General features: G+C 41.7%; 1 protein-coding gene and 1 gene segment (V, D, J or C); both read right to left on the reverse strand.

Annotated features, from left to right (window-relative positions):
• Positions 1-1862: 1862 nt before the first annotated feature.
• On the reverse strand, positions 1863-7917 carry LOC105892181 (Ig mu chain C region secreted form). Its single transcript, XM_042709180.1, has 10 exons — positions 7670-7917; positions 7273-7442; positions 7151-7229; positions 6498-6812; positions 6098-6382; positions 4297-4617; positions 3694-4011; positions 3049-3339; positions 2511-2659; positions 1863-2166 (listed from the first exon to the last, which is right to left on the reverse strand). The coding sequence occupies exons 1-10, from the start codon at positions 7845-7847 to the stop codon at positions 2158-2160; spliced, it is 2115 nt and encodes a 704-aa protein (XP_042565114.1). The 5' UTR covers positions 7848-7917; the 3' UTR covers positions 1863-2157.
• A 3506-nt stretch (positions 7918-11423) lies between these two features.
• On the reverse strand, positions 11424-16357 carry LOC122133295. The segment is given in 6 exon segments: positions 11424-12001; positions 12325-12573; positions 12913-13105; positions 13220-13240; positions 15211-15479; positions 16235-16357. Coding segments are annotated over 5 exon segments (1059 nt in total).
• Positions 16358-16388: the final 31 nt, after the last annotated feature.

Raw genomic sequence — 16388 nt, forward strand, 5'->3', positions numbered from 1 at the left:
CAAGTAAACTTGCGAATGTGAAATATCTTTTTAAACAATCTCATTCTTCTAGTCTAGTTGTTAAGTTCAAAGGAACATTTACAGGAAGCTTTTTTCTAGTCTTTAGAGTAGAATGATATTCGACTTTTTTGGTAGAAGGAGCACACACACTCACAAAAAATGAGACCTTTTGTGTGTGTGTGTGTGTGTGGAGTTGGAGTTTCTGTTGTCTCATCTTGTTCTTGTAATTATTATGGGCGGCAGGGTTCAGTCTCAATGGAAGTTGCAAGGGGCTAACTAAAAGAAAACACTGTTTCTGTTCAGGTTTGCTGTTTTGTAATTAATTCGATAAGGGTTGGGTAAGGTTAAGTATGATTAGAAGGATGTGGTCACAAATGTATCTGGCTAATCATCGCTCCAGGAGAAATCTCCTGCAACTGTAAATCTGCTAGAGGCCTCACCATACACATGTGAAGATATGTTGTTCTACAGACATCAGAGTAATCCTTTTGCTGAATATTGACAATATCATACAATAATATGCAAATGGCTTCCTGTTCTGTGCTGTGCTGTCTGACAACACAACCATGACCATATAAGGGAGAGTTGAGAGACTGTGACTGGAACCAGGTCTGGCTTCAGTGAGCAGCTCCAGGCAGGTGCATGCATAAAGTCTGATAACTGGCTACGAAAAAAGCTCTTGAAAGCCGCTCAAAGCAGAAGTGAAACCCTCTCCCAGAGCACCATCTGGCCCAGAGGGGCTGAGAAATGTCATTCTACAAACACCTGGACAGAAACCCTGGGCCTTCTTTACATACTTGACCACAATTTGTATCTGACATGCAGGGCCGTTATGCAACCGGCTCCATGTCTCTTCCTTCCCCCAAACTGCTGCCCACTGGGGCATGAGACTAAACATCATCAACCCTGTAGTGCTCTAAAGCCACAGTCCCTTAGCTTAAAAGGATAATTATTAATATTATTATTATTATTATTATCAATGTCTGTATCGTAAAGATACCTATTAACGCCCCAGCTATTAAAAAAGTGACAAACAGTTAAAAACATTTATAGATCGAAAAATCTTTAATCAATCAATCTTACATATTTCAGTAGCGGTGGGTGTCTAGATTAGGACTGGTAACTTGTTTGGATTTCAACTGAAACGTGTTTTCAGTTTTTTTCCGTTGTGTAGACCGACACGCAAAATTAGCTGATACCGGAGGTGGAACCCATTAACAGCCTTTCTGTATATATGTCTATGGAAAGCTCTATAACCCTCAAAATTCTCGTCGCGAAATCGAATCCGTCCAGTTCGTTCCATGAGGGTTTGTACACACAGAAATAAATCGCTGTCTAGAACACTAAATAACGCTGTACAACTGCAATGTTTTGCACACATACAAGTTAAATACCCCTTTTGGGTAGGAGCGTATGGTGTTTAAAATCTGTTATCCTGGTTGATACAGAAATAAATATTAAGTAACATGTACCCGCGTGAGGCTGTTAATAGGTCTCGGGCGTTAATACGGGCCGTTGCGATACATTCACCACAAATAATCTGTGCTCTGGTTGGTATTTCATTTGTTTGATAATGTGCAACATCAGATCGATAGATATATAGATATATAGGTAGAAAGATAGAAGGAGAGCTAATCAGATCGATAGATATATAGATATATAGGTAGATAGATAGAAGGAGAGCTAATTAGAAGGGGAGGGTGAAATGGAGAGAGAGAGAGACCTCTTGTGGAAATTATGGGTATTTCAATTCATGCTTCATGAGCATTCAGGTGTATCAATAAACAAATGTTGCAGAGAATAGAAACACAGTTTTTGTGAAAAAATTGCAATATTTATTAACAGTTGTAACATTTGCACAGTTCTGGGGTATATGTCTTTATTCAATATATACTTTCATTTATATAAACTCATGTATGCATAAAATCATTTAAGATTGAAGTTTCACTTCTCAGTTCCATAACAAGTAAGTGCTAAAGTCAAGACGACAAAAGGTGTCATATGAAATTGCATGATACGAAAACATTTAACTATTCAAAAGAAAACATCTAAACGATTAAACTCGCCAAGAAGCTTTTAAGTAAGAAATAATCACACAGTCATCTTCTTTCCATCTTCCCACGGGTTAGCAAGAGCAGGCTTTCTACGTGCAGCCCTTCATTTCAGCTGAAAGAGAAATGAATAGTGATGTGACTTACATAGAGAAAATGTCATCAAATGATTCACAACATACCAGTGCCTTTCTGCTGTACAAATGTCTTAATTCCCATGGCGCTCTATATATATATACTGTAGCTATATGCTGCAATTTCAGTCTATCTGCGAGTCTTGGCATTTGGAATGATATTTTGTAAATACAAATCTAAATGGTCTTAGGGCCATAATCTCTATCAACAGTCTTCCCTTTACAGCGCAGGTTATTGTGGCAGACCAAATTGCCCTTTAGTCGTGTTTCATGTCCTTAAGCTCAAGTCCATGTGTAGACTGTGATCATATGATGTGTTCCTCACCTTAATCAGAGTGACAGTGCAGCTGTAGAGGAGACAGGAGAGAAAAAGGAAGAGGAGAGCCCAGACCATGTTCATAGCTTCTGCCACAGTGTCCTCAGGAACAGCGTCTGCCATGTTGTTATCAACAAACAACACTTCGTCCTTTGGCTCTAAACATGGTTTCATGGAGTTGAAAAGGAAAGACAGCAAAAAAACAAACACTGTTGGTAAGCTGCAGAGACAAGGCAATAAGAAAACGATGATCCCTAAGAGAGCACATTTCAAACATTCCTAAGATGAACATATTTTAAAGCAACATTATGCAACAATTTGCCACATTTTTAAAGGCAACTCATTTTGTGGTCATGTGTGGTCTAGCATTTTAGCAAGCTTTTGTCAGTGCCAGCCGGGCTGCTGGTGCTGTTTGTAAGGCATTTGGTAGTTTTAGGTAGATAGCTCACTAGGTGTTGACCAAAACTCCTTACTGCTGCTTTAAGTGATTTCTAAGTCAGCACATGACGTGTGAATGTGTGAATAGCAGAACCGAGATGATTGGCACCTGGTTTGAAAGTGCTGACAGACAGTGCACCTGTGATGTGAGTCACATTGCAGGTGAACTTCACACCACTGTCCCATTCGCCGGACGACAGGTTGAGGTGGCTGTGGACGCTGAACTTCCCGTCCGGTCCCTTGGATGGCAGATCGGTTCGCTGGTCCGAAGCCTCGACGCTGATGCCGTTCTTCAGCCAGGTGATGTCGATGGACTCAGGGCTGTAGCCATACACCAGACACACCAGCTCAGCCGTCCTCCGCAGCAAGGTGACGATTGGCTTGGAGTGTACCACTGAGGCTGAGGAACAGATACAGGATGGAAGAACAGACACAGGAGAAGAGAGTGAGACGGACAGATAGACAGATAGATACATTTCATCAGCACATGTGAAACTCCAGACGCTATGCTAATATTGCTATCCAAGTTGAAGTGCACACAATATGGTATGATCAATGACTGTAAAAAGTATGGACAGAAATGAAGCCAGAATATCGTTCAGGTCGGCAAGGAGCCCAACCATATTTGGTAAAGTCTATTCCATCCTGTGGTTCTGTCTAGGTGCCTCACTTTTGAACTGAGCTCACAATGTCCATATTTTGTACAGTCTTTGGGTATGATACCCCAAAGGAAAATCCTGAGAGCCAAACCCACCAAACAGGTTTTCCACCGTGTCAGAGATCGGTTCGGCAGAGGACTCGTGTCTGACCACACACGTGAACGAGCCCTCGTGCCGCTGAGACGGCGGCAGAAGGAGGATGCTGTGCGTGGTGTACGTGCCGGCCTTGGCATCGCTGCTCACGGGGCCGTTGGTGTAACGGGAGGTAGGCAGCTGCGTGCCGTTGGCCTCCCAGTGGACGATCGCGTCGGCTGGCGAGAAGCCCAAGACCTCGCACAGCAGGCTAGAACCGTTGGAATGGACCAGATTGGCATCGGAGGGCCTCAGGATCCTCACTCTGGGGCGTTGCATGTCTGAGGATGTCCAGCAAGCACAGTTGTGTTATGGGACATTTTGTGTGTGTGTGTGTGTGTGTGTGTGTGTGTGTGTGTGTGTGTGTGTGTGTGTGTTTAAACCCTTTGTGAAGCGTATTATTTCATTTAAGTATGAGAGGCAGGTAGAGGCCTATAGGGCCTTCCCACCTGATATAATTATCCTATGAGGTATGAGGAGTTCACTCATGCACAAGCATGTACAGAACATAACCTGTTTGACACATTTGTTACTTTTGCAGCATGACTGACTGGTCGGCGACTCACCTTTTGCTTTTGAGATGCGTCTGGCCAGTGCGTCGCGGTCACAAGCCCTCCTGACCTCACATGAGACTTCGGCGTGTCCGTGCCATGTGCTGGCCTGCAGGCTCAGCTCGCTGCGTACGCTCTGGGTTCCGTTGTCATTTTCGGACGGAGGCAGCGTCGTGAGTCCCTCGGAGGTGACCTCCCCACCCACTTTCCAGATGACGGGCAGGTCTGAGATGTTGAAGCCGACCACCAGACAAGTGACCGGCACGTTGTTCTTGTCCTTGTCTCTGAGAGAGGGGCCCGTGAGATAAATATCCGCAAACACAGAGTGCGGGGACACTAAGAGAAGAAAAGACAAGAGAGCACACAGCAGGTTAAATCTGCACCCTAAGACTTAACCTTTCAGGAGGTTGAGTTTTGAACATTCCTTCCTTTCAGTGCTGTCTTCAACAAGGGCAGGTTTTGAATTCCGTGTTCTATCGGATGAGCGGACAGATATTCTTTAGAGCGTTCATTCTGCAGCGCTCTAAACACACCGGGGTGCCGGCAAGTGCTGCAGAGAGAAACACACAAATGCCTCATTCCCAACCTACCGGCAAATAATCCCTAATTAACGTAATACGTAAATATGTAGTGACAGTGTATGTGCCAACTCTGTAGTAATAATGAGTCATTAGAGTAAATTTAATTCTGTATATCTTTTGTCTACTTTCAAGAAGAGGTTTAGAAAATGGAGTAGTCTTGAACAGTGCCATGTAAAACTTTAAGTCAATGTAGGTCCATAGATTAGTTCATTCCCTGAAAACACCTTTTCTTACATGCTTAGTAAGCTGGTGTAAAGCTATGCCCTAGCACATTAGTTGCTCATATGCACTTTTGTGATTGCAGTTCAGTTTTAAATGCCAATTAGACAACATTTGGGTAGCAATACTTCAACTTTAACATTCTACAAAATGTTAACGTTGAAGTATTGTTGGTGTATTCAAAGTCCGCACACAGTATTCCTTGACATGTGTATATTGACACAGCACATCCCCAATGTTTAGGAAATACATTTAACATTGACCTTGATAGACCTCATGGCTCTTCTGTTGAAGGCTCAGTCATTTAGCACTGACCCATGACAGGAATGTGAGAGGTGGAGTACTCAGGGGACGTGAAGTGCAAATGATGATACACATAGTTTGCATGAAACTCTCCAGTCTATTCTTGCCGCTACAAAGCCTCAAACCTCTGCAGCACACGAGTCGCCTCTGCAATCCCAACGGTTTAACTACTTTACATTCTGAAAGCCAAAAATGTGATTGTCTGAGAAATAAAGCTCCTAAACTGTGCCTATCACTGGGACGATGTTCCTGACTGTATTTTTATTATACAACCGTAAGGGGCCCTCTAAACTCACTCAATAAGTCTGCTGTTCACAAAATCTGTGAAGAACATGTATACTGAATTCATTACTGCATAGATTTTGAGGATGCAATTTAAAAAGAAATGTCACAAGAAATTACAGCCCAAGCTGTGCCCCTGTAAATCACAGATAAGTCACAAAACTCTATCATGCAGTCAAAGCATGAGAGATGCACATGCTCCATAGTGACTTTAATATTACACATATATCCACCAGTATGGGGGGCTTAACAGTTCAGTGTGGCCTCATTCACCAGTTGTCGATTTGAAAATAAATAAATAATTTAATTCTGGACGTTTCAAATTTGCCATTACCAAATCATGACACACATCAGAAGGTTGCGTGGAGATGAGCATGAGGTGCAGGATAGCAACGAGCCCACAGAGAATGCTTGGAAACTCGGAGCATTACCTGAACAAATACTTATGTCTCTGGTCTCTTTGTTCTTAACATTTTGGTCCTGGTCTTCCACCTCACAGGGAAAGTTCATGCCTTTGTGCCACTCTTTCTGTGGGACGTCCATCTCGATGGTCACAGTGAGGCGACCGTCATTTTCCAGCAAAACCTTCCTGTTCTCGTTCAGCTTGAGCTTAGTGGTGTGCTTCCACTTCAGCTGCGGGTTGAAACCTGAGCCAACACACACCAGCTTTGTAGAACTGGACCCAGGGGCCAAGAACAACTCCAGTGTTGGGGGAGCTACAAAACATGACAAAACATCACTTTGTGTTCTGTTTTAATAAAAATCATTTTTAAAATGTCCGAAACAATGTGTGACATTTCACTGTGGGTAAAGTCGGAGTATGTTGCCTACCAAAAAGCTTTCCTGTGGGACTGGAGATCTTCTGGTTGTTTGCAAAGTTGACTTTACAGGCGAACATTTTGTCCGCGCTTTTCTGGTCTTTGGGAATGGTGAATCTTACAGCTGTTAGGCTTTGCTGGTCTTTCTGGACAGGGACATCGACATACAACCTAGTCTTAAGGAGATCCTTCCCATTGGCCTGAAGGTTCACTGAGATCTCATTGGAGGACAGGTCTCCTAGGAGACACTCCAGCACTGCGCCGCCATCTTTCTTCAAGTCTTCTAAAGATCTCCTGATAGTAACTGTTGGGTTTTGCTTGGCAGTCTCTGGAGAGAGAGAGAGAGAGAGAGAGAGAGAGAGAGAGAGAGAGAGAGAGTTGATTCATTGGTGCTTTACTTCTGATATTGCTGTTGTTCAGGTATTTATATATTCAAATATTTGTTTCCATTCTCAAATGCTAATATCTCCATACAGTTTATCACTTTTTGTAATACTTTGGCAACAAGACGTTACTCTCTCGTGTCAATGAAGCACAAATTGATTTGATAGAACGAGCAAGAGAGACCGAGTTAGTGTTAGAGCTGGCAATTTGCATCAGATGACATTTTGAATGTGCACACTGTATCAGAGAGAGGCACGCAGAAGCCCTCTAGGGCCCTCCCACCTGATATTTGTATCGCTTCCTCGGTTGGGTAGCACGGGTGGTCCACTTGCACTTGACCTCTCGCAGGGTCTTCCACGTGCTCGCGTTGAGAGTGATGTTTGCTGATGAGTCTGCCACCAGGCCTCGCTCTTCTCGGTGACGTGCGACGTCTCCTCCTTATCGTCCACCCACCACACCACTTTGCTGGCGCTGGCTGCCGCCACCTTGCACGTCACAACAACCTTGTCACGCGTCGTGACGTCTCGGAGACGGGGCCTCTCCAGCTGGACGTGAGGTGCTTGGAAATGACCGTCTGCAGTTTGCCCAAAAAGCAGAAGAAAGAGCAACAGTTCCTGCTTTAGTTAATAAAGAAACCAAATTTCAGCACTTCGAGGTCTAGTTTTTATGACTGATAATAACTGATGGTTTGGTAGTTTGTATAGCTGTGTGATTATGATAGTTTCATGATTGAGAATCAGTTTGTAAAGGAATATGCTACTTCATCTCAAAACACAGTTCAAAACACAGTTGGGCGCTCACCGGAACACACTTGGATGCTTTCCACAATCCAGGTCTTGCCCGACTTCACCCTACACGTGTAATTGCTGCTTTTGCGCCATAGAGCCGTGTCGACTTCCAGTTGGCTGATCTGTCCAGTCGTCTCGGAGGTAGTCTGGGGCTGACCATCTATGGTCCATTCCACAGCCAGGTCTTTCATGTTGATGCCGTCGGAAGCACACAGTAGCTGGGCCTTGGAGCCAACCTCTCCCTTCCACAGTGGGGGGTGAAGAACAACTCTGGTTCACCTGCAGCTGAGAGAAGGTGCCTCGGTTGCATTTTTTTAAATTTTTATGATGGATCATGAACCAATCTGATGTTGAAGTGTTTTGTGTTGTCTTGTCATATGTCTGTGGAGTACCATTATTAGAGTGCCAATAATATACCAATATTATTACATGACAGCCACTGCATTAAATAATTGTAGTCATTATAACCACAATTGTAAAGAGTCTAAAAACATGAGGAGTAAGACAGCAGAGCCAAGAAATGGAGACTAGATCAAGCTTCAGTGAGCTCGGCTCACGCCAGGTGGCAGGACAAGGCCAAACCCATGACCTCAAAAAGCTCCTGAAAGCCGCTCAGAGCAGAAGTGAAACCCTCTCCCAGAGCACCAGCTGCCCCAGAGGGGCTGAGAAACATGTCAGATTCTCCAGAACACCGGGGCCCTCTTGACATACTTGACCACAATTTGCATCTGACAAGTGTGGCCGTTATGCAACCGGCTCCATGTCTCTTCCTTCCCCTAAACCTGCCGCCCACTGGGGCGGGGGGACTAAACGTCATGTGCAACAGTCAGTGCTTCCTTGATTAAAGAATATGTCTCTTTAATTGCAACGAATGGGACAATTAAGATTGATAAGAATATTTCTCTGCGCATGATGTATAACCAATTATTATGAATAAATATAGTGACAAATATAACCAGAAGTTTTATTATGTGCCTCAATATCTGTTTGTATGATGATCATGAGGATAGTTTTATGACTGATGATAACTAATAGTTTGATAGCTGTACAATCATGATGGATAGTTTAATCATTGATGACAATCCAAATGTTATCATCGAGACATTAAATGGCTCAACTACAGCTAGAGCAGACATTTATACACTATATTTTTTATAGGGGTGTTAAAATATTACTACTACTTCTTAAAACATATGAATCACCGTGAATTATGTTCTCGCTAAATTGTAAAACACGTCTGTATGCCCTCACAAGTGAAGAATGCAGCTTGAGGTTTGAGTTGAGGTTACGATGGAACATCAACTTAGTGATCTCAGAGATGCTCAATGCACTAAAATCTTTTCATGAGGACTTCCAGCAAAGTTATTTTTTAACGCTAATCAAACTCAAACCAAAGGGGTTCACCTTTGCTCTGTTTGATGATTTATTTATCATCATCTGATTTCAGGCCTCCATTGATGAGTTTTTAACGTAAACAGTGCTCACCTAGAGTTGAGTGATTCACCTCTTTGGACAGGTTCCCAGTCGTGTGCTCAAAAATACATCTGATGGTGTCGCCGTTCGCCCATTTCGCCTCGCTGATGACTAGGGTAGCTGCTGGCGCTGTAATTAGCCTCCGAGCCTTTCTGTTCGCAGCTGCTGCCCTCCAGAATGTGGTCGCCATTGCGCTCCCAATGAAAATTTGTGCTTGGAGGGGGAGAAGTCCGGGCAAGGCAGGCGAAGGTAGACGTCTGATTGTGAAGACGTTCTTCCTCAGATGGGAGCATTCACATAGAGACTGGGAAGTCGTATATGCTCGACTGGAAACCAAAGAAACATTCATATTTATGAACAGGTTCAAAGAGATCTGGTAGTGTTTCAATTAAAATAGCAATTATGTAAACGTGTAATTTAGTGAAGGATTGTATCTTCATGAGTACTTTATATTAAAGTCCCTTTGTATTTGTCACTTTATGCTTGGTGGTCAAGTTTATGTTAAAGGGTTTGTAAGATGTACATTTTTTTGTTGTTTTATTTCAACTTACCATGCCTCAGATTCCCACACATACTTTTTCAGGTCAGGTCACAAACGAAAAAAAATTGCTGACTTTAGAAATAAAGCACCACACTGAACACAACTCCATCCCTTTTTAATCATTTTTATTGCCATCATTATTGAAATCCAAAATGTCAAATCACATACAATACGTACGTACAAAGTCTAAATAGCATTAGTTAACAAAAGCTTTAAAAATGCACAGGTTGATGACACAGGCAATTAATATATGAAGGAGAATAAAATGTACGGGTACATTGGGGGAAGGATTCTTCATTTCACCTGAAATAAGAGATGTAACACATCAGCCATTAGTAAAGGCCTCATCCTCGTGTGTGTAATGAAGATCATTTGTAATTAAAGTGCAGAGAATATCAATAACAATATAATTTTCATTAGAACGGGTCTGCTTCTGTGTCTGAGGAGCTCAAAATGTAGAAGCTAAGACATTTGGAATGACATAAAACTGCAGAAAAATACAGTATTTGTTCCTGCATTTTGCATTTTGTCTGCACAGACCAGTAAAGATTGCACACCCACCCCCCACGATCAAGTGCTGGCTTGAGATGGCGTGAACTCAAAAGATATAGCTCCACAACAGTGATTGCAACAAGTACCTTTATCCAGTGAAGACAAAATCAATATCTTTTTCCCTCAAGGATCGCTGAACTATCTAGCAAGTGTGTAAACCATCATCATGTTATTTTTGGTTCATTCCATTAATACAGTATATCAATAAAATATCACTAAGAAGCAGTGTGATACAACAATGCAACACTTCTGATTGTTCAGGTGGTGGGGGCTTAGTTTGCCCCTCCGCTGTGGCAAACGCTATTTAGCTACTGACTTTACCTTGATGATAGTGGCTCCAGCACTGTAAAAGAGCATGATGAGGAAGAGGAAGATGAAGGTGAATGCTGTATTAGCCATGCCATCGCCATCCATGCTTTGATAATCTGTCCACACAAGGCAGATGTCTACAAGGGGCAGAGGTGACAGTTAGACAGCTCAGCACAAGCCGGTCTGTATTCTAATTCTGCATACCACCTTGGAGATACAGTACTTGTACACAGATTGCAGGGGTTTAAGAGACACAGTACTTGTACACAGATTGCTCCTGCAGTGTTTGCCTTAAGTTCATACCTGACTAGTCTTGCACGTCAATTGAGAGGAGCGAAAGAGGTGAATGTGTTTTTAGTTACACACCCTCTTGTTTGTGTCTTGGCTTGCTGCTGTTGATGCGGAACTTGGTGCAATATAGCCAACATGTCAGTCCATGATGTGAATGAGCAGAGGAAGAGGACCACCTCAGCTTTTTGATACAAACACAGCACAACTCTGGCTAGCTTAGCGACAAACATTTGACACAGATATGTGACACAGAAAGCACATTCAGCTCAGTGGATGTTCTTGTAAAGTATTCTTGTTTTGTCTGTTGTCTTTGACCTGTGATTTTGCTCTGTGGTCTTGTGAAAGCTAACTGGTCAACTGGGGGCTTTTCTTGCATTTTGCTTTTCTATTCATCCAACATCTGACTGATTTACTTAAGTGAAGGAAGTTAAGAATCCAGGACTTCATCTTGACCAAATATCTAACACCAGCTATGCCATTAGGGAAACTCAACACTTACATCACTTTTTTTCTGAAACATATTCCCTTAAAATAGTAGATACTCAGTGGCTGTTATATCAGAATTGGGAAGCATACAATGACTGACAATTACAAACGTGAATAATGACATGCTTTTTTTATTGCTTTCAATTTGATTTTTGCAAACGAGGGGAACAGCACACACACAAGCAAATGGGAAGCACACAATATTACACAATCACAAACGTCCTTTTAATTCACGTGGAATCAAGCACGCAAGAACACAAGAGTGACACCTACGTGCAGACACACACACACAAACACACGCATTGACACATCAGATGCTCTTGCACTGTGGAAGATTCATGCTTAGATTGACTATGCTGTGCTTCTGGGAGGCCTTGTCAATGGACCTGGAGATCATTTGGACACTGGCCTCACTGGCCTCATGGTACACAACACAGCTAAACACCACGTTCTCCCAGTCGTATGCACTGACGGTAAGCTGGCTGTACACCGAGTATTTTCCATTGCCAGTATGCATTACACTGGTGATGTTCCATGTGTACTGATCTGCCACTGGCTCATCATCAGCAAGCCAAGACACAAACACCTCCTTGGGGTGGAAATCTTTGGCGTAACAAGTTAGGGTCATGTATTCGCTGAGCTCACGCTCTGGGGGTGGCATTAGGAAGACGGAGGGCTTAACGTGCTCTCCTCCTGAAAACCGGGAGAACCATGTTAGTCCTTGCATGCGGGTCAGCCCTGGTGCCTTATCTGAACATGCCTGTCTACTGGCAAAACCTCCCCAAAATTGAAATCAGGTTCTGATTCAATCTGATGTTTAAATTGAACAAGGCGGATGTACAGGTGATGCACAGCCAATAATAATGTGTGTTTTTTTTTAACATTGTCCAGCAATCACATAATTAAATAACATAGTGCAAAGAGCAGATGTTCAACTTACCCGTTTTCTCGTTTGTAGGACTTTGTTAATCCTGAAGGAACCTTTTTATGAGGGATAAAACAGCTGAACTCTGTACCATTCTGCCATTCTTCAAATTTGATTTTAAGCTTGATGGTGATGCTGCCAGATTCTTCCAGAAGGCCTTCTTGCTCGTTCCACACAGTTGGTTTGCCATCTTTCCTCCATTCTATACCTTCTTTCGTAACGTCTGCAGTGTCACCGTTGAATTTGCACTGAACCCAGCCCTCCTTACGAACAAGAAGATCCTCGGAAGAGGGACCTATGATGTCAGCCTTCACTTCAGCAGCATCTTCATCGCAGTCACCTGTGAGCAGACAATTAACAACATTTAGAGCTTTTCCCCACTAATCATTCATGTACAATTAACATCTTTAAAAAAATGTATATACTGTATATTGTAGCCCATCTTAACTTAATCTAAAGCAAAGGTTGTGGGCTAAATGATGATAGAATTACAATAATTATTACTGATATATTTAGTAATAGAATAATAATAGAATTATTATTACTACTTCATTACTTGATAACATTACAAACACTGGCTGTTTACCTTACTTGTACGCTACTTTTACTAATCTACTTCACTGGCTACTGGTTTCTGTAAAATAATATAAACATGCATTTGATAAAAATAAAACCTTACCCGTCCCAAACTGATATCCCACTGATCTGGATTTCTGTCCGGTCTTATGCTCGGAGATGCATGTGATTTTTGTGTCTCGATGTTTCCACATATTCTCTGGAACTTGCAGGTAGCTGGTAGCAAAGTTAGTGCCATTCACTGTGGAAGTAAAGCTGTACCAACTGGCCATTTCCTGCTTGTCCATCGCCTTCTTCTTTCATCCATTTAAATGTGTGCACAGGCGGAGAAAAGCCAGCAGCAAAGCAGGCAAAGGTAGCAGTCTTATTTTGAGCTATCTCTTCGCTCGTGGGTTTCGTTAAATACAGACTTGGACTTTGCAGGACTTCCTCTGCAAAACAAACACACAGACACAAATACAGAAATTTGTGCAGATGCTCAAGTAGTACAGGTGGTAGCCAGAAGAAAGCTGACTTTAATTGCCTTGTGAATTGGCCTATTATATTTCATAAGTGGTAAATGTTGCAGTCTGTTGCCATGAAGGGTTTGTGTGCAAGATACATTTTCTCATCATTCATGGTTGTCAAAAAAAGTCCCTTGCTTACAAGGAGAGAGAAATTAACTTCAGGTTGCCATCCCACCTCTACCACTGACGCAAGCACAGCACGGAGAGACACAGGCAATATCAAAGCCCCATGGTATGTCGAAGGCAGCAGTTAAACAGAGGATTCTCACAGAACACTGAACAGGAAAGACAAATTATTCGTGTCTTTAAGGGCTTTGCTCTTGTGAGAGTCCTCTGTTTCAATTCTCAACAGACCACAGAGCAAAAAAAAAAAAAAAAACATACAGAAGCCAGGGGTAATACAGGAGTTAGATAGGAATATGGACAATAACAGAGATGATGCACTTCAAGCAAGCAGATATTAAGAGGTCAAGGGTTTGAACAAGTCGTGATGCATACCTAACCACATTCTAGATTACATCAGCATCCAAGAGTTCCATTTGAGAGCTCAGTGTAAGAAAACTGAATAACGATGAGCAACAGCACATTGATATGACTTGTTTAGCTATTGTTTAGCATTGTTTAGCATTGTTTTGTTTAGCATGTCTTAAGGCCAGGTGCCAGGGCTACTGTTAGGATCAGGGTTACAATGGCACAGTGGCATTGCTTTTTACATAAGCCCTAGTTAGCATACATACATGGTACCATTTCTCTGGTCTCTGTAGCTGCCATATACAAATTCACCATTGTCCTGTTGTATTAATCAATCATAATATTTACAAAGAAATAGACATCCTTACTATTTTACTTTAATGAAGCACATTCAAATAAAGGGACAGTCTCTAATGATTTTATCTGCGACTTGCATAGCAAAATCAGTGTGACTTTTTCTGAAGAAAAAGATTATTCTCCACCTACAATTATCTCAGTTTTCCAGTTTTCTTCGTGTTGAGATGTTTCATATGATATTCAAAGAAATTGAATGAGAAACATCTGGCATGAGCATTAAAGTTGTATGCCATTTGAGGTAATCATTAACCTAAACGGTTGTCACTAAGTATGCATATTTCAGTTTGCATACATTTCAGGCATCAAATGACACCACTGAATGGAATTGAACATCTAGATGATGTAGCCTAGTAAAGTCATGAGGTAGACTAGTAATCTCTTGAGAATGCCAAAATGCTGAGATAATGTAATTTATATCTTGTTTAGACAAGATAATAAGCAAGCGGATAGCCAATCGAGAACTGTGACATACCATACCATAACCCAGTGTCCTTATTAAACTGCACTGTAGTCAGTGAACCAAAATAATAACCAATATATACACAGATTACATTTTGACATTATTATTCTTACAAAGGACTCTTCTCCTAAATTCTGCAATCTAGGAACCCAAGGTGCATCTTTGTAATCAATATACCGACGTATCAGGTTACATTGGGTACTAATTAGTTAATTTAATATTGAGTACATAGCAATTATCGGACCCTTAGTAAAATGTTGAATCCAAATCTTTCGATGTAAATGAGGTGACATGTGCCTATAAGTAGGAATAGGACTGTAATACCAGATCAAAATACAAACGTAACTGATGAATTTTTCTTCCATATTTTAAACTGGTTTATTGCCAGTGCCGCATATAGTCATAGGCCTAGTTTTAAACAAATTACCTGTGCAATTTGGTTGAGTTTCTAATGTTTGAAAATGTAGTATTTAATTATATAAGGAAGTAAACTTAAGTAATCATATGTGTTAAACACTCCTGTGACATTGCAATTCTCAATAATACTGAAGCAGGATTAGCCCTTACCTGGTTTAGTTAGAACAGCTTGTTGTTGCCTTTAGGATGCCTCCAATTCACAATGTGAACGATTTCCCGTGCTTTCCCAGTCTGCCAGCGGGACACTAATCTGGCTGATTTTGGAATATTTGCCATCTTTATGGACGTCTGGGTACTGTATGAAGTCAGAGAGGTCTTTGCCTTGTGCATCTTTCCACTTATACTTCAGGGAGTTTGCTGGCGAGAATCCCCCCGTCATGCAACCAAGAGTGGACCAGTCCATTGGAGTCAGAGCCACACTGCGAAAGTCCGAAGATGGACGCCGTACCGATGAGCCTCCTTATTACAGACAAATAAACAAATACAGATAAGGAAACAAATTAACACTCTACATTAGATCAATTATTAACTCCGATTTCTTCCGTACGAACACACAACTTACCGGCTGTGGACAGTAACCATAGTGCCTTGTCCCAGTAATCAAATGCCCAGTTTGCACAGAACTTATTAAACCAACCAAGTAAGACAAAATCTCTCTTGCCTTGAGTATATCAGCGTTAATTTCCTCTCAGTTTAACTTCTCTAAACAATTTGATTATATTCCTTTGACTATATCACTTAGTCACGACTGGCATATTCCGTACGTTCATATATTTTCGAAACATTAAACAATCCTAAATAAAATCCGAAAATACATTTCTACACAACTGATTGTAAAATGCTGGGCTTGGGGCTGAGATTCGCTGTTCTTACCAGATGAAACGGGTGACCATTGTTCCTTTCCCCAATAGTCAAAAGCGTAGTCACAGTGAGAATTAATCGCATGTTTGCCTTGCAAAAACTATGACCGAATCGATTTCACAGGTTTATAGATCCATATTTCATAGGACATGAACAAAATAATAATCTAGTGTTCTTTCAAACAGACTTTTGGATATTTTCGACGATCTTCGAATTAGTCAACCAAGCTACCAACCTTAAGTATTCTGGGCATTTAATTTCAAAGGGCAGTGGTAAAGGTGATCAGTGTTGGGTTTGCCTCTTTTATGTTCATCCTAATTTAGAATAAGCGAGTAGTTAACAGTCTGCCTTACCTGCTGAGACGGTCACTGATGTGCCTTTACCCCAGTAGTCAAAAGCGTTGTCACATTGAAATATGTAACAGAAGCACCGGACAAAACTAGTAAGGAAAATGTCACATTCCAAGCCGATGTATCCTACCGTTACTAAAATCTTAATTCTTATTAA

This window comes from Clupea harengus, chromosome 1 (genome assembly GCF_900700415.2).
Source record: "Clupea harengus chromosome 1, Ch_v2.0.2, whole genome shotgun sequence".
Taxonomy (NCBI): Eukaryota; Metazoa; Chordata; class Actinopteri; order Clupeiformes; family Clupeidae; genus Clupea; species Clupea harengus.

Coding starts and splice junctions, on each gene's coding strand:
- LOC105892181 (XM_042709180.1), bottom strand. CDS start 7,847: ATGAAAGACCTGGCTGTGGAATGGACCATAGATGGTCAGCCCCAGACT. Junction 7,230..7,272: donor ACGTCACCGAGAAGAGCGAG/GCCTGGTGGCAG, acceptor TCTCAACGCGAG/CACGTGGAAGACCCTGCGAG. Junction 4,618..6,097: donor AGACATAAGTATTTGTTCAG/GTAATGCTCCGA, acceptor TTCTTCTCTTAG/TGTCCCCGCACTCTGTGTTT.